The following is a 22523-nucleotide window of genomic DNA, read 5'->3' as shown; positions in this document are numbered from 1 at the left end:
GCAAAACCTATTGACTTTGCCAATGTGTTTTTAGGACATTCTACTATCAGGGGGATATATTCTAATAGCATTATATCCCATCTGCTTTGGGCTAGTCTGGCCTTTAAAGTCAATCTCGCTCATTGTAGACACTTGCATGTGGCTTGAGCTTAGGGCGCTGGTAGAGAGTCTTTAACAAGTGTTCTAATAATTTATTAACATGTTCATATGAGCTGTGGAACAAGAAGATGAGGCAGGCCTTCACCTGCGGTGCTTCCTAAGGCGATATGTCTCTTTGGAGTGTTCGGTTTACACTAAACTCCTTTCTGGCTTACCATACATCTTTGGGCCACGTCTTTGAATGTGGCAGGTGTCACCAGTGCACATAGTACAACAAAGCTGTTCCTTTGGACTGTTTCTTCTGCTTGTTAGGCCCTCATTCACAAAGTTATTAATTAATGCAACACATTGAATTTGGAGTGATTTTTTATTGTATAGGAACCAGCATGTACCCTACCTAAATGTTTGGAGAACTTCTTCGCACATAAAAAAAGACCATTATTTGCCTGTTGGAGAATGGTGTAGCATCACTCCTAGTGAATGAGCAAGGCGTGTAGTGGACGAATCAGGTAGCATATATATGGAAGTCTATTAAACTGGAATTATGCAGAATGTATTGATCCAAAGGCATTTTGCTAGCACCTGGAGAACCTTCCATAATACTGTGAGGAGAATGGAAGTATTTGTTAAAAACTTTTGTTTGCTGGCATCAGGAAGAGAGAAATAGTTGTACTAGAAGAAGACTACAACCTAACATTACTTTGGAGCAGATGGTCTACCTCCTATATAAATATTGTGCCCGGAATGGGCAGTAAGGCAGAGGAAAGAAGGATCAATGGTCAAGCTGGAAGTGTCCTTTGGGAAGAAATCTAATGTGTTGAAACAATTCCTAGGGATTATTTTGTAAACAAAAACACCTGTCAAGAGAAAGGTGACATGAGCCATAATAATTTCGGGCATTCCTGGTTTGCCTCTTTAGGCCTCGGAACTGTGCATGTAGCCTGTGCGGAAAACAGGCAGTGGTTGCACTGGTCCTCCAGTGGACGTAACTTACAATGTTGGGCCAGTCTGGAGACTATCTCACTGGCCTCCAGTGGACATAGTCCGCAATAACGGGCCAGTCTGGAGACTGGTCTCGCTGGCCCACCGAAGGACGTAACTAACAGTGAGGAGACTTGTTTCACTGGACTGGCGGTGGACGTAACTAACAATGAGGAGACTGGTCTCGCTGTCCCTCCAGTTGACGTAACTCACAGTTAAGAGACTAGTCTAGCTGGCCTTCCAGTGGATGTGTCTCACATGATGAGCCTGTATAGAGGCTGGTCTCACTGGCCTCCAGTGGATGTAACTCTCAGTGAAGAGACTGGTCTCACTGGCCCTTCAGTGGACGTAATTCAAAATGACTGACCAGTCTCGGGAGTGCTCTTGCTGGCCTTCCAGTGGACGTAAGCCATAATCTCAGGCCAGTCTGGAGACTCAGTGGCCTCCAGTGGATTAAATCCACAGTGACGGGCCAGTCTGGAGGCTGGTCTCGCTGGCCCTCCAGTTGACGTAATTCACAATGACGGTCGTGGAGACTGGTATCGCTGGCCCTCCACTGGACATAATTCACAATGGCGGGCCAGTCTGAAGACTGGTCTCGCTGGGCAACTAATGGACGTATCTCAAAATGACGGGCCAGTTTGGAGACTGGTCTCGCTGGCCCTCCAGTGGATGTAACCCGTAATGACAGGCCAGTCTGGAAACTGGTCTTGCTGGCCCTCCAGTGGACGTAATTCACATTGACTGACCAGTCTGGAGGGTGGTCCTGCTGGCCCCCCTGTGGACATAATTCATAGTGATGGACCAGTCTGGAGACTGGTCTCACTGGCCATCCAGTGGAATTAATCCACAATGATGGGCCAGTCGGGAGACTTTTCCTGCTGGCCTCCAGTGGCCGTAAGTCACAATGACAGACCAGTCTGAAGACTGGTCTTGCTGGCCCTCCAGTGGATTTCTGGAAACTGGTCTCTCTGGCCCTACAATGGATGTAATTTGCGATGACTGGGCAGTTTGAGTGCCAGAAGCCACCAGTCAGTGGTTGTACAGAGTTTTGGAGCTTCAGGCCTGCCAAAGACATGACTTATCATATGCAAAAGGCCACCCGAAATTACTGATAGTGTTTATCAGCAATACCAAGTAATCGATTTACAATGCAGCAGTCATCATAGACCAAGACACTTTTGATATGCTGTCAACCCCTTTCTGTTCCCCCATAGCAGATACCATGGGATTCGAAACAGACAACCTCTTGGGGGACCATGTGGCTTTCTGCCCCCTCTCGAACACTTCTGTATGATCTTTACCCGTACCATGAGAGACAGAATATACAACTAAATAGATTTCGCACACGTGGTGTATGTATCCGTTTTGAACTTCCCAGTAATAAGCATGTTTTAATCTGTTATAATACTTCATCTGGATGGTGATTGAATGGGTGGTTCCCTCTCTGCAGCAATCCAAGAAGTAGGGTGCTAAAGGCACATGCAAAGAAAGTCGACAAAGAACCATTTTATTACATGCAATATTTCTTTAACTACTATTCCCACGCGCCTTCATGAGATAAGTATTCAGTGTTTTTGGGGTTACAATATTGATTTCACTGTCATATTTCTACCTACAGGGTGTGCCATATTTGCCATCACCCCCTCCCAAGGACCATGGTGTGATAATTTGTCACACTTCAAGTGAGACATTTTGTACATTTTGTTTTGTGTGTTAGGTGCAGGACACTTGCCAAAGCCACACCAGCTCACTCACTAAAAATTGATTAGCGTTGCTCACAATACTACTGATACCGCTAAACGCCTTAGTAGGCATGCAGGTGATATTGCGCTTTATTTGTGGTACCCATTAAATCCAAGCTGGCTATCCTGATAACGGTGAATTTAAGTGCATGTTACTATTCACTACAAGATACTCGTGCACTCTGAGTTATACAGTAAGTGCACTACGAAGAGCACCTGAGCATGAGAATTCTGTGATAACAAAAGTCCAACATGAATAATATTTGTCTTTTCTTTGTGTGTTTGTCATTGTCCTTTTTACAATTGCAGGTGTAATCAGGTTTCTCTAAATAGAGCAACTACTGACAATTTTAGATTGCATTTTTTTCACAATTTTTTCACATTTCACGTCCTCTGGTTAGGGTGGGCCTTAGCGTTCAGATCTTTGGTCCTAGCACCATCTAGGCAGAAACATGTCGACCCCACACAATGGGATATAGCTGAACAATCTATTCAGTCTTACCATCCCACACCCTGCTTTTAGTGTGTCTGATTGGCCATCTAATAAACTGTTTTTTGGACACAATCTAGCCATTTTAAAATCACCACACTTTCACTTGTCACTTCAATCAAATCCAGCTCCGCAGTAATTCTGGCGTTGAAGCACACCGGGGAGGCATTCGGCCTCTCCTGGTGGGGCCCGATGATGAAGCATGTCACCAACCAGGTTGGTGAGTGAGGGCTTTTTTAAAGAATCTAGTAAGATTCTTCATTCTTGCTCTTCTTGTAAGAAGGCACACTCTTCTGTTGTTTTCATTGAAAGGGCTTTATATACACACATTTTAGCTGTACATTAGAGCGTGAATGAAGGGGTTCTCTGGATTTGTTTATTAGAGAATTGGGGTTGGCTGGATTTGAATCTTGTCCCGGCTTGCGAGCTGAGAAGGCTGTAGTTAGTAATGAACGAGTACTTTGGCAGTGTGCTGCAGGGGTGAAGGATGGATTTACACAAGGTCTGTTAGTCACTAAAAGACTTTGTCTTGCATATACAGCCATTTGGTGGACTCTCTTCTCTGCTTTATCTACCATAGTTATTATCTAGTTTTAGTCACAGAATTATTAGCTTTTGGCTTAATTTCTGCACTGTTTTGCAATGCATTGCTGTTTGCTGCCAAAAGATTCACATGCTGTCTATGCAGCGTCAAGTTAATATTCGTAATATTTGTCATTAAGACGATCCTCACTGGGTTAGAGATTTGCCCTGATATTTTTCTTTGATTTACTTCCAGCTTGTAGGCAACTTATCAAATGTTGAGTAAGGCGTTCTTGTTGTCCATCCCAGCGGAGTCCTTATGACTGCTAGCCTTGTTCACTACCAACAATGCACTGTTTCCAGCACCGAAGACAGAATTGCAATCTGTCCGCAATGTTCCCCATTAGCACCTCATAATGTCTGCATCCATATTGCACTCTCATCGATGAAGGTCTCCAAGTGCTCTGCTAGCCTGGGCGCTACCAATGCTGAATGTGCACTGGTGGCTCTGCACTCTGTCTGTCAATCCTTCACTCAAGCAGGATTATCGGCTCTGCACTCTTGCTGTCAGGAGTATATAGAAGCAAAAGGAACAAATGATGGACGGAATGCTGAGCAATGCAAACATTCACCCCCAGTCACAAAGATCTGGGTTTAATCCATTGTTCTTCGGCTCACCACGCCAACCCAGTTTGGACACAGCCATATGCAAATCAGTCTTGACCCTGTTCCTCATGGGATTAGTCCAGCCAAACTGCTGAGCCAGGACCTCCCTGGAGCAGAAACAAGCATCCTAGGACCGGTTTCGAGCGAACATATGCAAATCAGTCTTGACCCTGTTCCTCATGGCAACAGTCCAGCCCGAACTGCCAAGCCAGGTCTTCCCTGGGCCGGAAACAAGCATCCTGGGACCGGTTTCTGGGCATCAGCCAGGCTAGCTTGAACCCAGTGGCGCAGTGAGCACTGAACCCACTTTTGGACATACCCTTCCAACTTAGGACGACAAAAGGAACAAATGATGGACAGAATGCTTAACAGTGCACACATTCACACCCAGTCAAAAAGATATGGGTTTAATCCATTGTTCTTTTGCTCACCACTCTGCCCCAGTTTGGACCCAGCCATATGCAAATCAGTCTTAACCCTGTTTCTCATGGGAATAGTCCAACCAAACTGCTGAGCCAGGTCCTCCCTGGAGCTGAAACAAGCATCCTAGGACCGGTTTCGGGTGAACAGCCCTCATCAGCCAGGCTAGCTTAAATCCAGTGGCAAAGTGAGCAAGGGACCCACGTTTGGGCATACCCTGCCAACTTAGTGCGAACAAAGCAAACACTAAGAGATGATGGACAGAGCGCTAAAACATTTCAGACACTCACCCCCAATCACAGATCTGGGTTGAATCCATCATCGTACTTTAGCTCACTTAGCCACTCCATTTCAGACCCAGGCTTATGCAAATCAGTCCTGACCCTGTGCCTCATGGAACAGTCCAGCCCAAACTGCCAACCCAGGTCCTCCGTTGACCGGAAACAAGCATCCTGGGACCGGTTTCTGTGTATCACCCTCATTAGCCAGGCTATTTTGAATCCAGTGGCGCAGTGAGCACGGGACGCACATTTGGGCATAACCTTCCCACTTAGGGCAACAAAAATAAAAGGAACTAGGCTGCATATGGCTGAGTCTAAATTGGGGTTGATTGGTGAGCGAAAGAACAATGGATTTAAACCAAATCTCTTGACTTGGGTGAATGTTTGATTTGCTCAGCCTTCCTTCCATCATCTGTGTCTCTCTTGCTTTCTCGCCCTAATTGTGCCAGGTATGCCCAGACGTGGGTCCCGGGCTCACTGTGCCACTGGATTCTAGTTAGCAGGCTTTTGAGGGGTGATGCACCGAAACCGGTCCCAGGAGGACCTGGCTTGGCAGTTCGGGATAGACTGTTCCCATGAGGAAGAGGGTCAAAGCTGATTTGCATATGGTTGGGTATAAACTGTGGTGGCATGGTGAGCAAAATTAAAATGGATTTAACACAGATCTCTTGACTGGGGGTGAATGCTTGATTTGGTCTGCATTCCATCCATCATCTGTGTGTCTTTTTCTGTCAGTAGTATAGAGAGGCAGGAATATAATATAATATTAACTCACCTGAATACACAATGCCAACTCCCTTTAACATACTTTCTACTATCTAATATTCCAAAGCAAACGTCCAGTAATGAAGCAAACATGAAGTAACGAAGCAATGGCTCTGCACCCACATATTAAAGGTCAGACCTATTGACTTTGCCCGTGTTTGCTTTAATGAGACTTTACTTTGAGATTTAGCAAAATAAATTTGAATCCCCACTGTGCTAATTTACCACTGAGACCAGAACAGACGTTGTTTTTCATTTTTAGTGCATCAATATTATCAGCAACTAGCTGCATGGATTGTGGTATTGGGAGTTGAGAGAGCAAATAGAAACAATTGTCACATTTCTTCCTAAAAAGTGGGCTGAGGTACTGGTGTTATACACACCAGATGGAACAGGCATTTCAGTTTATAATGGTGTTGAAAGCTAATTTTTGTATTTCCTTTTGCATTGTCGACCAAGGTTAGTTTATAGTGCGGTTCTCTATAAACTATCATTGGTCCGCAATGCAAAATGGCCTTCTCCCCCCTTCTTTTAAGGTCTTGCAGACCTGCGTTGCAGCGCGCATGTGACGCTCGCTCTGCGAGGCTTCTTGTAATTGAGAAGGTTTCAGAAGTGGAGTTGAAGCCCCACCCATCTTTTGGATTGGCTGGCGTCATTGTTTATTCTAAACGCTGGCTTTTGATTGTAAAGGAGGCTTTTTAGTCCCTCCTTGTTACCGCCCTGTCTCCTTCTAGGACGGCCCATCCAGACTGGATCTTTTGCTTGCGGCGTTAGACGGTGTCCTTTAATTACTGGGTAAGCACTTTTTTTTACCATTCGTGTAATGGCCGTTTAACATTGCGGCAGCTTCAACAATAATAATGGCTGCCATGTTTTTTAACTTTCCAACACCCCTCCCACCTCCCAAACAGCATTGAGCGGCTTTCATTTATTTCTTCATTTACTTAATACGGCGCACATATGCTTGCCTACAGTTTCCTGTTCTTGCAATGGCGGCACACGCGCTTTAGCTGTAAACATCTTAAGCTAAAGCGTGGTGCCGCGATTGCTTCAGAACTAAAAAAATAGTTGAAAAACCCCAAAAATCTGTTTCTTGACTTTTGGAGCAATCGCGGCACCGCGCTTTAGCTTAAGATGTGTGAAGCTAAAGAGCGAGTGCTGCGATCCACTTGTTTCTCTTGATGCTGTCGACATTGCCAAACACAAATATGATTCTTCCCAGCACCAACATGGGAGCAGACATCCCTTCTGGCAGGGTTCAGAAGTGAAAGCGTTTTTGGTTTTATTTTATTAAATCAAAGGGATTGTGGAGCTGTGGCTCCTCCCCCCCCCCCCCCCCCCCCCCACCAGGACCGCAGCATGGCTGGGAGGAGGAGGTGAAAACTGGCTGACACTGCCTCATCACTCTGACTTCTTTTCTAGCGTATGCCTGCCTACAGAGAACACCCTTCCCACCTCCTAAACAGCATCGAGCAGCGATCGCTGTATCTTTTATTTAATACAGCGCCCATATGCTTGCCTACTGAGAACACACCTCCTAAACAACATCGAGCGGCGATCCCCGTGGCCTTTCATTCATTTATTTATTTATTTACTTAATGCAACGCCAGTATGCCTGCCTACAGAGAACACCCCTCCCACCTCCCTAACAGCATCGAGCGGCGATCCCCGTGGCTCGGTAAGCACTTTTCTTTTTGCATTCGCACAATGGCGACCGCTTGTTTCTTTAACCAGAGGGGGTGGGGGCAGCCTGGCTCCAAGAAAGGAATTCAGATTTGCAATGCAATAGGTCTTGCAGTTGAGAGTTGGAGCTATTGGCATTTTAAATGGCAATGCCTTTTATTTACGTGTTGGTTTTTAAAACATAAATAAAAGGCATTGTCATTTACAATGCCAATAGCTTAAACTCTCCCAAATGAGATACCTATTGCATTGCAAATGCTTGTTCTTTCTTTCTCAGACACTTTTTCTACTCCTCCGTCTGGAGTTCATTCAGCACTTCATGCACAAACTACCTTTCTATCTGTTCGGTACAGCTTTCACCCCTATCTATTCACTTTACCGGCTAATTTCACTACACCGATACACTTCACACCACACAATTCCACTCCACCCAATTCCGCAACTAACCATTCCAATTCAACCCACATAAATCCACTCCAAACCAAAACACATGGATAAAAACATTGTCATTTACAATGCCAATAGCTCTAACTCTCGCAAATGCGAAACCGATTTCATTACAAATGCTTGTTTATATTTACAATTTAGGTGCCACAATTGTTTCCTGCTTTTTCGGCTGGTTCTTCTGTTAATAGTTTCCACAACTTGACTTGAAAGGAGGATCTGTGTGGCATTTCACTCTAACTGGAAAGTAACTCTTTTGGGCCTCCTTTCCTGACACGTGGGACACCTTTCTCGTTCATTAGCCGTGAGTCTTCTTTTGCTGGCACAATCTTCTTCACCAGTGAATGTGGGCTTTTCCCTGAAGGACTCTCATCTTCCTCAGTGGCAGTGGACATTTTTAGTTGGATCCTGTTCTCCATTGGACAATGAGTATCCTAAAAGTATTTGATTTAATCCTGTGGGGCACTGAAATCCCCAAATAGCCCTGTCCTGTGGGATGCAGTTACACCCACCCCCAGTGGCCTTAGATTGTTTCTTGTGCAACATTGTGCTCCTCCAATGACTGGGCATGCCCTTTGGGGCACAGGAGTCCTCTGGCAGCATTCAATTGCGTCCCGTGCTCTTCCAGAGGTGGCTCTTTTCCCGAGTGGGTCTGTTTTCATCCAGCTGTATTAGATGGTCTCCTGTTCTTCTCCAGTGGTGGGCTTTCCTGTGGGGCACAATTTTCCTCTAGCAGCATTATATTGTGCTCCACGGGTAGGGGGTCTTGTTCTGTAGGGGTACAACTCCCCTCTAGCTGCCTTCGATTTTGTTTTGTTGGACTCTGTACTCCTCCAGTGTTAGGTCTTTTTCAGTTAGGCCCAGCTTTCCTCCAGCAGCATCCATTGGGAAGTCTTGTATGGGGCACAGCTTTCCCCATCTGAATAAAAAAATTGCTAGCATTCGTGCCAATAATTTTCAATTCAATTAAGGACATGGAGGCGAGGATTATTGCTCCTCTTACTTTACTGTTAAATCACAGCAGCCAATAAAAAAAATGTTTCAATGTAATATAAACTACATTTCCCATGATCCTCTTGCACCAATCATATCCCATTAGACCCTATGAGAGCCATCATATCCATCCCATGAGCCTCTTTCTTTGCTCGAGTCTTTTAGTCTAAGTGCAAACATTAATCCGAAATCCACTAGTGTCATCCTCCAACATGGAAGAACTTTAACCAAGAACTAGGACTTCATACAACCTCTTCAACCAGAAGAACGCTTATTCTGCTTTCTTTTCAGAATCTGGAATAAATGAAACAGAAAAACCCGTAAACTCTGTGGAAAAAAACCTATATAACATACGGGTGGGTACTTTATTGCAAGAATTATTGAAATACAACCGGATGGGATAATCCTCACCTCCGTGTCCTTAATAGAATTGAAAATTCATGGTACGAATACTAGCAAATTTTTTACTCTATTACAGGACCGGAGGATTCGGATTACTGCTCGTTTAATGCTTATCAAACACCACAGTAGTTACATCACCCACCGGCTTATAAAATTGTTTAGATGTAGACTCTGATGACCAATCAGTCGACTTCATAATGTCTTGAAAAGTTGAATCTAACATAAAAGTTTTAGATGCCATGGCACCACGTACAGAATGTGCCCCAAATATCTGGGTGTCAATTCCAGCTTCTTCAATAACAGACCTTATCCATCTGGCTATCGTAGCTGCAGATACCGGCTTAAACCACTTTTGCAAAGCAATCAATAGTTGTGTTGAACCCTCTGGTCGCAAGGACCGTGTACATTCTTCATAGGCTTTAAGGCATTGCACCACACACAATTTAGCATTACTGGGCAAAGCATTATATTCAATACTACATGACAATGTCTTCGTCCTACCAGTAATGTTAAAGGAAACCCCTTCCAGGGTGAATACTCTACCTGTAATGTCCAGAGCTCTCACATCTGAAGAACGTCTGCAGGCGGATAAGCACAACAGCATAGCTAGTTTAGCCGATAGTTGTTTTCTGGATAGCAAATCATTATTCGGCCATTTGACAAAGAGGGCAATAACCAATTAAACATCCCATAAACGTGAGTAATGGGTTAGGAGGATTAGCCACTCTAATTCCTTTAACTAATTTACACACCACCGGGTGCATCCCTACTGGTTTTCCATCCACCTGTGTATGCCCTGCAGATATGGTGGATCTGAAGTTATTCACTGACCGATATGTCAAGCCATCTGAAGATTTATCGGACAGGAAATTTACAATATGGGATAACTCTGCCCCCACGGGATCCACGTGCCGTTCCAAGCACCAACGTATGCTGCATTTCCAAGCTGAGGAGTATCTCTTTCGTGTGGAAGGGCCCAGGCTTGCTTAATGAGTTTTATCTGGCATTTCCCATTGTTGCCTAAAAGGCTCGATGCCATCAGGGAAAACTGTCCCAATCTTACCATCGGGTGCAGTTCTCTGTGAGGCCCTGGAGCATCGTCTGAGACCAAGGGAGCATCCTGGGGAAGTCGCAACTCATCTCCAATAGTATGGGGAACCAGGGCTGTGACCTCCAAAGTGGGGTCACCAAAATCACTTCCGCTTGCTGTAGGGCAATTTGGGTTGTCACTCTGGGTATTAGGATGAAAGGAGGAAAGGCATAATTCAAGTTCATTGCCCAATTCTGGGAGAAGGCGTCTTGTCACTTTTGCTAATGGGTCTGGCCTCCAGCTGAAGAACGTTTGTAATTGCCGGTTCAGTCTGGATGCAAAGTGGTCTATATGGCAAGGACCCCCCACTGTCTGTAACCATTGGAGCAAGCGCGGTTGGAGTTGCCAATCGCTGTAATCCTTTAGGTACCTGGAATTCCTAATGGGTCTGGCCTCCAGCTGAAGAACGTTTGTAAATGCCGGTTCAGTCTGGATGCAAAGAGGTCTATATGGCAAGGACCCCCCCACTGTCTGTAACCATTGGAGCAAGCGCGGTTGGAGTTGCCAATCGCTGTAATCCTTTAGGTACCTGGAATTCCAATCCGCGACAGTGTTAGACTGTCCCGGAATGTATTCCGCTATCACCGATATCTGGTGACTCAGGCAATAGTACCAGAAATCCTTTGCTATCTCCACTAGCAGGGACAACCTCATACCTCCCAACTTGTTGATATATCTCTCTGCCGAGATATTGTCCATCCTGAGAAGGATGCAACAAGAGATCTGTTTGGTGGAGAGTGTCCGAATTGCAAATAACCCTGCCAACAACTCCAGACAATTGATATGGAGAGATAGTTCTTGTAGGGACCATATTCTTCCTGTGGAGATATCTCCGCAGCACAATCCCCAGCCCCAACGGCCGGTGTCCGATTCTATAATGACTTCCGGTTGAGAGCCGAAGATAGCTCTGCCGTTCCACGCCTCTTCGTGGCCCAACTACCATTACATCTGTCTCCTTACCTCCTGCGTCGAGATGGACCAGGTCCATTGAGGACAAACCCTTCCTCAGGTGTTGGATCTTTAGTCTCTGAAGGGCTCCGTAATGCAAGGGGCCCAGAAAAATAGCTTGTATTGAGGATGCCAATAAGCCCACAACTCTGGCGATTGCTCTGAGGGAGACAGTCTGCTTGGCTAACACTGATTTGAGTTCCTTCTTGAGGTCTCGTAGTTTCGACTTGGGGAGGCTCAGTTGAGCTGTCAGTGAGTCTATGACAAACCCTAGGAAGTCCATCGACTGAGAGGGATGTAAGGCCGACTTGGGTTAGTTGATTACAAATCCCAAGTTCTGCAGAAGGGGCATTGTCATTTGTAAATGAGGGCTAGAGATTGAGACTGGGGCATGATCAGTATGTCCTCTAGATACACTATCATGCGAATACCCTGCTCCCGCAGATGAGCTATCACCGGCTTCATTACTTTGGTGAAGCACCATGGAGCGGAGGAAAGCTCGAAAGGAAGGGCCAAATATTTCAACCACCGGTTCCTCCATTGAAACTGTAGGAAACGTCGATGGGGAGGAAATATAGGAATCGTCAGGTACGCATCCTTTAGATTCAGGCGGACCATCCAATCTTCCTTTTTTAGAAGGTCTGCTAAGAGATGGATGCCCTCCTTCTTGAAGTGCTTGTAATCCATGAAGTGGTTGATCTCTCTCAGGTTCAATACCAACCGGTGACCACCACCCTTCTTCTGCACCAAGAAAACATTGCTGCAATACCCACGAGGCCTGTTGTCGCAATAGGCAATCGCGCGCTTCTGCAGCAATTCCTCTATCTCTGCATCTATAAAAGCACATTCTTGTTGTGGCAAACGCGCTGTCTCGGGTGTGTGGTTTGGTGTGGAATTTGGTAGAATCACAGATGAAACCCCTGAATGGTCTGTATAATCCAACCCCTGAGTGGTCTGTATAATTCATGCATCCTGTGACCACATTCCCCAATTGTGTATAAAGAACTGAGTACGACCCCCACCCCCCTAAAAGGTAACTGAGATTTCTTGGTAACTCTTACCTGTAGCATTTTAGGCTTGGAAGCCCTCCCTGTGCCCGCCTCTATTGAATCGGCGATTGTTGATCCTCTGTCTTGTGCGGTAAAAGGTGCCTCCTCTGGTAGAGTCCCAGTTGCCTCTACCGCGTCTGTAGTCTCTTCTGGGAGGACCTTGGTAGTACTGACGGCCTGGCGAGCGTCCTCTGCCTCACCCGGCCCTGTTAAAAAGGCCCGTATGAAACACTCTTTATTCCTGATTGGGCTTTGTCCAAAGACGTGAACATACCCACGTACTTTGAGACATCCTTGACAAATCTCTCCCCAAAGATGTTGCCCTCCGCAAGGGGACCTGATGCGACCAAGGCCAATTCAGTAAGATTGGAATCCATCCTTATAAGTATCGATTTGCGTCTCTCCGTAGTAATGGCGCAATTTGCATTTCCCAGGAGGCATATTGCTTGCTGTGTCCAGCCTGCCATAATGTCCGGATCCACTGGACCAGGTAAATCTTTCGCATCTAATGCCATTTCTAGAATCTTGGCAAGGGGACCTGCCACATCGAGTAGTTTGTCCTGGCAGCCCCACCAGGCACGGTCAGTTCCTTTTTTAGGATCCTTGGCGAATTTTCTGAAAAAGGTTAGGAGGCTGGCGTCAATATCTGGTGTTTCCGCCACCTTGTCCGGTATATCTGGCCTGGGACATTCCAATCGCAATCTGTTGTGCACCTCCTTGTCAAAACCCTTCCTAAGGTTTTCGTGCAAGTACTCCTCTAACTCCGGAGCAGGAGCCCAATATGTGGCGCGGGGGTGAACAATGTCTGCGGGGTTGAAGGTGAGCGGGGTATTAGGAGTCTGGGGAGTCGTATCCGGCACAAGAATGACCGTCTTCCTAGTCTTCTTCTTGGGAGGGCCTTCGCCATCCGAGTTCGTGGTGTCAGTGGTGTCAGTATCTATGTACACCTTTTGCTTGCGCTTCGCCTTTCCACCTTCTGTTCTTGGTGTGGTGGAATAGCCATGTTCATCTGTGGTTGCTGATGGCCAGTTAGCCAAGGCGCCTGCATGAGGCCACTTCCTGGACTTGGCTTTACTTATGCCCGAGGTGGCACCATCTTGGGTTTCGGGAGGATTCTGTGTTTGGCACAGTGCTCTCAATGGCCCTGTTGAGTGACTGCTGGAACGAAGCTTCCAGGGCGTCAACAATATTATCCTCTAAAACAGTCTCCTGTTGCCCATCATAGTAGGATTCATCCTCCTCATCTCCATATCTAATCCACTCTTCCATTTTAATATTAATATCAAGCAGTGTAATTCTGGCAATACCCACATAAGATTTAGCCAATTATAGGAGGAGTCATGGGGGGAGCTGACCCACGTGCACCCACAAATAAAACTGTACTTGGCTCCTCAGCAGTGCTGTAATCCACAATTTTTGCAGTCCACAATGTTTCGGGGCATAAATGAGCCGAAATTCACTTTCAGGGAGTGTACACTCGCTCCCAGGGCCGAATACTATTGCAGCCTGTCCAGCCGTCCGATCACTAGCAGAAAAACTACGGTTGAAATGAGCACCGGAAGGCTCGCGGGTCACGCTAGATGTGCGTAGTCCAAAAAGTAGCCCAATAGGCTATGCATGTCAGGAAGCGTTCGGCTCTTCACGGAGGTCGGGCCTGATCAGGGGGGGCTTCCGACACGAGTGCGGAAGACCGCGTCAACCCAGATGCCAAAAATACCCTGAAATGGCAACACCCTCCCACAAAGGGAGCACAGAAACACGGGCCCAATAAGTATACAGTAAAATTCGTATAGAATTAATTAACAAGCGACCTCTGCAAATATCACAATGGCAGCTCGTTATCACCAGCGCAAACGCATTTGGGAAATAGCTGTCCAAAAGCAAAATATGTATAATGGGTAGAATGGTATAATGAGAGCACTTATCTCCTGCTGTGAGCAGCAAAGAAAGAGGCTCATGGGATGGAGATGATGGCTCCTATAGGGTCTGATGGGACATGATTGGTGCAAGAGCATCACGAGAAAGGTAGTTTATATTATGTTGAAATGTTTTTTCATTGGCTGCTGTGATTTAACAGTAAAGTAAGAGAAGCAATAATCGGAAGCCTCCGGTCCTGTAATAGAATTGGAATGTCTTCTGTGCAACACTAGGCTCCTTCAGTGATGGGTCTTGTGGGCACCGTTTTCCTCTAGCAGCATTCTACTTTGTCCTGTGCTCCTCTGGTGATGGGCCTTGTCCTTTGGGACACAGCTGTCCTCCAGTGGCATTAGATTTTGTCTTGTGGGCCACTCTACTTTCCCCTGCGAGTCACAGCTTTCCTCCAGAGTGTGTCCAATTCTCCTTTGGTGGTGGGTCTTGTCCTGTTGGACAGAGCTTCCCCGACCCAACAAGATTCGAATATGTCCTTTGCAGCTCTGTTCTCTTCTAGTGGTGTGATTTGGCACCTGGGCATTTGCTGTCCCCAGTGTGGGTTCACCTTGTCGTCTGAATATGTCAATAAGCATTGTACTGAGTTGTTCTTCACAGAACCTACCTGCACTAGATGCTATTGTTTAAATATACCCCGCCCCTCCCTGTCCCTTGTCTTTGCTGTACCCCCAAACCTTCCTCTTTTACCGTTATTAATATGTATTAGTTCTGTCAGAGTGGAGGACGGAGACAGCGCTTATGTGTTTAGGGAGACACTGTAAGCAGCCTTATCACCTGCTTATGAAGGTTTGACCACAAGGCTGTTCACCCTCTTTGGTTTACTCATTGAGAACATTGTGGAAAGGGGGTGCAGAGCTAGGGCAGGGACGGTAAGCTCCTCCACTTGTTAGGGTCCTCAAGAACTAGTTGTTTGCTTCCATATTTTGGGGTTCCTTTTTAATCTCTTTTCTAAAGATTGCATTTGTATTGTTAAATTCCCCCCTCCTTGTTTGCAGAGGCTGCAGAAGAGGCATTAGAGGCTTTGGACCTGGCTGAATACGCAAAGAGGCAGCGCTGGTGGAACAAGATCTTTGGGCAAAACTCTGGACCCATTGCAGAAAAGTACTCTGTGGCCACACAGCTGGCAATCGGAGGTGCCACAGGATGGTAAGAAGGAGCATGTACTGACTGTGCGACGCATGCCACTTCCTCTCCTACCATTTCCTCGTCTCATCACCCCCTCCACCTATAGTTATCATTGAAATTAGCGTCCACTTGATGCCATCTTCTTGTGATCTTTACTTCGTCACTAATTCCCAGCCCATTCTCACACCAACAGTGTGTTTTGTAGAAATAAATTATTATATACTGCAGTTAATAAGAATCTACCCTAGCGCTGTTGCTACCCCTAATCTGTTATATATATTTAATTATATTTGTAGTGCCAAAAATCATGATTCAACAACCTCAAGGAAGGCTAGTCCCTTGGTTTGTATACGCAGCTTGTGAAACTATAGGGTACACTTCTGTGACACCCCGCTCCATGTGCAAGATGCGGCTACATGCACTGCATCAAACCAGGAGGAAATCTCCGGGCTTCACACACATAAAAACGCTTCACTTTTAGCTGCACCTCCACCACCATCTTCGACCAACCCATACACTACAAGCGGAGAAGCAATTTACTTGATAGACGCAAACCGCTTTGAGGTCCCTGGAGGGGCAGGAGAGTGCTCTAGAAAAGCTACAATACAATTGAAAAAAATGAAATCGGCATGAAAGTAAATTTAATTTAGAGATTTCTAATACTCTACCTTACTAAAATATAATTTAAATTAAACTAACATTACAAAAAACCACTAATGTTCATATTAAACCCTTACCTCAGCCATTGGTAAATATATTATTACATTAATTTGAGTTCATTTAATGAACATCATTTTTTAAAATTTTTATAAAAGGACATGGAACTGTAAGTCTAACTGTGGTATTATCCGTAGTCTCAGCCCATCCCAGTGGTTCATTGTATATTTATTTTAATAGCTACTTACTTTTTTATTTTATTTTCTATTTATTTACATTAAAAAAAATATAAATAATTTTCCTTCTTGCCCAAGGTAAAGGCCCGCAATGTAATGGTGAATAAGACAATGGGGAGGGTGTGGTAATTGTCAGAGGAGGTAATGCAGGCAAGGTACTGGTATGCCCCCTTGGCTGTCATTGGTGTTTATGTATTAGGGACCTGGGGCTTTTTAGGGCACGTGGGTGGGTGAAGGGAGGAGCATGTTTGTGTGCACTGCCCCATGGTGTGATTGCTTGTGCAAGACGAGGCCTGAACCACGAGGGATGTGTATGTGCTTGTAGGATGCAGGATGAGCTATGGTCTGTGTGTTTGCCAGTTCTTGGGGCATGTGGCTTTGAGTAAGAGACTAGACTCTGGGGAGATGGGGTTCATCCGGCCCTGGGGGGTTTGTTAGGGAGGCAGTTCATGGGAATCCATAAGGCTGCTGACTCTCCTTGCCTCAAAACTCCTACGTTTTAAATTTGGAGATATAGAGCTGATTGCCCAGAGTACACAAAAAAGTGATGGGTGAATGCTTGACTTAATCTCATCCACTGGTAATTACTTGGCTGTATCCCAATCCATTGTTATTTTGCACATCATGCCACCTCTGTTTGAATTCCGCCATATGCAAATCATTCTTGACCCAGTGCAAATGGGAACAGTCCAGCCCAAACTGCCATGCCATGTCCTCCCTAAACAGGAAGACAAGCAACCTGGGACCTGTTTCGCCTTGGTTACGGATCATCAGCCTGGTGTAGCTTGGTTCCAGTGACAAAGTGTGCACGGGACTCACGCCAGGGCATACCCATCCCACTTGAGGTAACAAACTACAGTAAACAAAAAAGTTTTGGGTGGAATGCTTAAATTAGTTTCGCCACTGGTAATTAGTCGACCCACATCCCAGTCCATCGTTATTTTGCACACTATGCCTCCTTAGTTTGGACCCAGCCAGATGCCCTGATGTGGGTTGACAGTACAATTAATAGTGTGGTCCTATAGACAATTGCAATACTTAATTTGCAGTACAGGCAAGCGGGAAAAGAAAATTTGAGCAGATTACACTTAACGCAGTTTCAAGTAATTTAAACCAAATTTTATAGTTTATATTTCAAGGGCATGTATAACATACATTTTTCAACATTCTGGTTGCTCCAAATAGGTGGAAAAAGAGGTCTTTATAGAGATGTTCATGTGCCTGATGATAAGAGAAAAGAAAAAACACATTAAAAGTATCCGCATAATTCTTTTTAAATAACATCCATGGTTATGAGAGAGACATTCACATTAGCCAAACTCAAAACAGTATGTCTGAGAGTTCCTTAACCAACTGTTACCTTCCTTGTTCGGAGGGGTGATGACTGAATCAAAGCCCAAAACTCATATGGATAATTATACTCAATCCAGGCTTTTATTGCTGTTAACGTTTCGACCCGACTGTTGCAAGAGGTAGTTTAAGCAAAGGTATTCGGGTCTTCATCAGGACGGTAATAGGGGGTGATTGGTATAGGGCAACCTAAAAAAAGACACTCCATAAATATAGAGTGGGTCCTATTAAAAACACTTGCATCGCCAATAATATAGGTTTAACCACTGACCTAAAATGGTGGAGCAGCACCATAGGCGGGGGGAAGGTGTTCAATCTTGATACACCCGTCTCTCTTGGTTGAGTGTCCACAATTCTCACTAATAGAATCTGTGGTAGTAAAATAATGACATTAGAAAAAAAAAATAGCATCTACAAAACATGTATATTTAAAAAAAGCTTATGAGGAAGCCTACCTCCTCACGTTGTGCCAGTCTCAAGGGTTCAGCTAAACAATGTCCCCTTTAAATATCCAAAATCAAGGCTGCGATGAGCATGCCTTTGTATTGTTCACAATGTTGGAATGCATATGTGACAAGGGGAAATAAATTCCAAAAAGTCTGTGTGTTTAATCTGAAAATGGAGTTGCATCAATTCTTTTCAGAAAGTATGCCAATTTTCCGAAACAGGACTTGGACCACCTTCGAATTTCAACATCCCTCCTCCAACCCCCCATCTTGCCTAAAGTCTAACAAAGTACTCCCTTTTGAGCAGGTGGTGCTGAGAGACGCATTGAATGTGGTCTCCAAGAAGGACTATGTCAGATACAGTATATACAAAATGGAAAGTGAAGCCCTGGAATCACTAAAGAATAATAATAGAATTGTGATTAAATCAGCCGATAAGGGCGGGGGATAGTGGTACAGACCATCATGGATTATATAAATACCTCTTTTTCCGCCGACTTCGGAGCAACCAGAATGTTGAAAAATGTCTGTTATACATGACCATGAAATATAAAATATAAAATTTGGTTTAAATTATTTGAAACCGCATTAAATGTGATTTTCCCGCTCGCCTCTATGGCAAATTGAGTATTGCAGTGTGCTATAGGCTCACACTGTTGTTACTATATGCTGCCCAGGTCCTATTGCCTTCATGGGTTATCCCATTATTTTATAACAGACGTGGTTAGAAGCAAAGGGCCAGATGCATCAAAGGGCTTTGCCCATTCTGTGTCAATGGAAAAATGTCTTCCTGCATATGGCCCAAAATCTTTCAAGCACTTTAAAGCCAGCACTTTCTTAGCTTGCCTTCCATTCTCAAGGTGCTTGCCTGTGGAATTTTCAACTGATGAATTTGAAGACAGAGCTCTGCCATCTCTGCTTCAGGAGAACTCTCAAAATCCGGTTCTTCAACACCCCTTGATGTCTGTCTGGGTGTAGGTTTCCTGGTGTGCGTACTTGGTTTTCTGCACTGCCAGGAGACCATTTTCAATGTCAACGTTTTCACTTTAAAAATAGAGTACATAGGTGATAGATGGCCTCTCTGTATATACTTTGCTACGGCTTTTGTGGCGTGCAGGGTACTCTTGTATGTCTTGGATGATACAAGGGTGTAAGTCTCATACAGAGGGCATTGAGCACTAGCAGAGAGGTTGAAAGTTGCTTCTGCCACTTTTCAGTGCCATGCAAAAGTTTGAGAGGTTTGTGTAGCAGCAACTAAAAATAGGTTCTTGATATCCGCACTTGTACTGTCAGGTGATGTTGGCCCACCTCCATACTGTGTCCCTTGTACTTTTTACTCAAAGGGATAGCTCGGAATTAACCTCCTAGACACTACGTGAAACTGTTTGTGCTCGAGCCATTGTGAAACATAGATCTTGAGGTCAGTTATCACTGTTTGCTCTTTTACTAATGAGTTGTCAAATGTGCCTTTTTATTGACTATTTGCCTCTTCTGTTGGGGTTAACCACACTTTAACAAAAATAGTTTATTTCAGTGATAGACCATTTTGCTACTTTGGTGGGTCACTGAAAAAAAGACCTAGAACAGAAAGCTAAAATGCCCATCCGGTGCAGTACCCGCATGCCGTGATGATCCCTGGAAGCAGAAGACTGGATGGTGTCTCTTGAATGTCAGGATGCATATTTGCACATCTTTGGAATTCATCCATTGGATCTGCTCTGGTAGTCAGTAGAGGAAAAATGTACTCGACAGAAGCCCTTTTGCCCACCGTCAGTAGTAGCCGCAGTGCTGATATGCGCCTCCACTGAGGGATTGCGCTGGAGATCAGAGGCCTCTGATCTCTAGATGTGCATGGTTTACACATCAGTTTGCTCGAGCTAAGGTCGATTCACCTGATACTGCAGGCTTTCCTGCCTTCTTTTCACGACCTTATTTGTCCAGATCTTAACAGCCAACAACTACAGTGTGGTGCATGAATAAGTGATGTCTCATATTCTCTGCTGGAAAGATCTAAGGCACTCTGCCTGGGCACAGGTGGACAGAATCTGGCTGGTCACCAGGCACCTGGAATACCAGTGGTGACAGCCTTAGTCTGCATCATCTTGCAGTCCCCAAGTGGCATATAGATCTGGAGGAGCTCACTGTCATCATCTTTCAGGTAGATCTATTCTCCATTCACGTGAGTGCTCTGCCTACAGTTCTGTGTCGTCCAGTTTCTGCCACAGGGAGCCTTGGGATTTGCCTTTAGGTTGATGTGGAATTTTCTGGTTTCCTACATATTTCTGCATTTATTTATTTATTTTATATATTTGTAGAGCTTTATATAGCGCTAACTAGAGCCGGAGGTATCCGAGCGCTTTACTTAGATGTGGAGTACATAAACAGTTGCACTGGTTACATCAGTTACAAGAGAATAAAACACACACAAACAAATCGCAAGGAACATAGAGGGTGGTGGGGGAGGGGAATTGAGCTAGAAGCTGGAAATAAGTCCAAGTCAGGCATACCGGCAATGAAGGAGGGTAAACATCAGGGGTCCCTCCAAAGTAAATGTCAACAAACCCCCTCTCCGTTCGGGGTCGCGGAATCCACAGCATCTGGGGCCGGCCTCGCACTCTGCGTCGAAGCACCCTGGCTGTAGGGAGGGCCAAAAGAAGGGGGCGAAATGGATGTCTCACACGGACCATCCTAGCCACTAGGTTGTAGGTGTCCCTTGGGGGCGGGAATCGTTGTGAAGGCGAAAGACAGGCTGGCGAACCAAGACAGTGACCATCTGCAAGCGGCGATCTCTGCATCCGATCAACGTCGCCAAGGTGGTGGACTCAGGTCTCAGTCCCATAGACCACCAGCACAAAATGGAGGAATTGCTGATCCTCCGAACCCCAATCAGAAATCCGGGAGGAAGCCGGCCTCTGGGTGCAGGACACGATGGGGGAGCTGTCACGGGGACGAGAGTGCGGAAGACAGGAACTCGCATATTCTTAATCCCTCGAGTCAGTTAACGCATTCCAAGACTGGGCTTGAGTTATCTGATTGTTTCGAACTGGCCAAGGAAGGTGTGGTGTGCAGTCTTTTGCTACTCTCCTTATGTTCCCTGCTTCTGTGGTAAATAAAATATCACGCTCTCATAATTTCATAATATCAATAAGATCATGCATAAAGCAAGAGGCTGAGTCTGTGGTATCAGGTTCATAAAGGGATTTATTCCAATAACTCGAGTCAAAGGGAGAATATTTCCATCACCAAAATTGGATCTGGAAAGGGGCTCAAAAGTATTCTCAATATTCTCAAAACATTATTCACAGAGTACAGTATATATACCTTTCTCAATTGTACGTAAGCAAAAGAGCAAGAGAGAATGAGATAAGAGCATGTGGGCGTGTAAGTAGGCGTGAAGGTGGGCGTCCATGTGGGCGTCCACTTGATGATAATGGGTAATTTGTCATGTGTGGGTGGATACCTGGAGAATCCTGCAATGTCAGCAGAAATATTTGGCAGAGATGCGTGCGCAGTCGCATGACGTGTGACTGACGTGGGGCTAGAGGGAGAAAGGGACTTGACATTTAGCTCTACATGTGGAGACAAAAGTCTGGGGTTATGTCAACCTAATCCCAAATCATATCTAACATCCTATGTTTAAAGAACTGTGTTATCCAAAAAGAAAGGTCTCTTAGGATAGAACCTTATTCTATACTGACTATACTGACTAGTGCGTGTACAAGCGTCTAAGTGTCTACACTAAATGCGAGGGGGTAGGAATATTCCATGGTAACAGGGCTATGAATTACTTGCATAAAGACAGAGAAGCCGGGCCCTTTGCTCGGTAGCTGGAAGAATGTTTACTTAAACTACTAGACAGGAATGCATTGGGCAGGGAACGGAGCAGATAATTTCGAAGGTGAAATACAGTTTTTGGCAGAGAATAGGCTGATGTCAGGCTTCGTGAGCCGCGCAGAGAGTGAGACAAAGTTCATGGTCACAGATGCAGGCTCAGACTGGAGCTTTCAGAGGCAGAAGGCAAGAAGAGTTTGATGACAGAATCAGGGCCTACTTGCCTGGACTGTAAAATGGCATAAGTGAACCATATAAAGCCGGTGGCCTTTCATACTTAGGAATGGAATATCCGGCCTATTCATGGCGGATCTGACAGAGGACATGTTGACGGTGGACGCACATGTGTTTGCGTCTTCATAACTGGAACT

General features: G+C 45.3%; 1 protein-coding gene across 4 annotated transcripts in view; it reads left to right on the top strand.

Annotated features, from left to right (window-relative positions):
- FUNDC2 (FUN14 domain containing 2) overlaps nucleotides 1-22523 on the top strand; it is a 76889-nt gene that overhangs the window by 4271 nt on the left and 50095 nt on the right. For 3 of the 4 annotated variants that reach the window (XM_085630366.1, XM_085630363.1, XM_085630365.1), the window contains exon 2: nucleotides 15503-15653. In XM_085630366.1, the coding sequence (XP_085486492.1) occupies nucleotides 15503-15653 (151 nt within the window). Of the gene's footprint in view, nucleotides 1-7317; nucleotides 7648-15502; nucleotides 15654-22523 lie in introns of those variants that run through there. The other variant, XM_085630364.1, reaches the window with a different exon arrangement.

Source organism: Triturus cristatus, chromosome 10, assembly GCF_964204655.1.
Source record: "Triturus cristatus chromosome 10, aTriCri1.1, whole genome shotgun sequence".
In the NCBI taxonomy this organism is placed as follows: Eukaryota; Metazoa; Chordata; class Amphibia; order Caudata; family Salamandridae; genus Triturus; species Triturus cristatus.
Note: the sequence above shows the minus strand (reverse complement) of the source record. Positions and strands in the feature narration are given on the sequence as shown.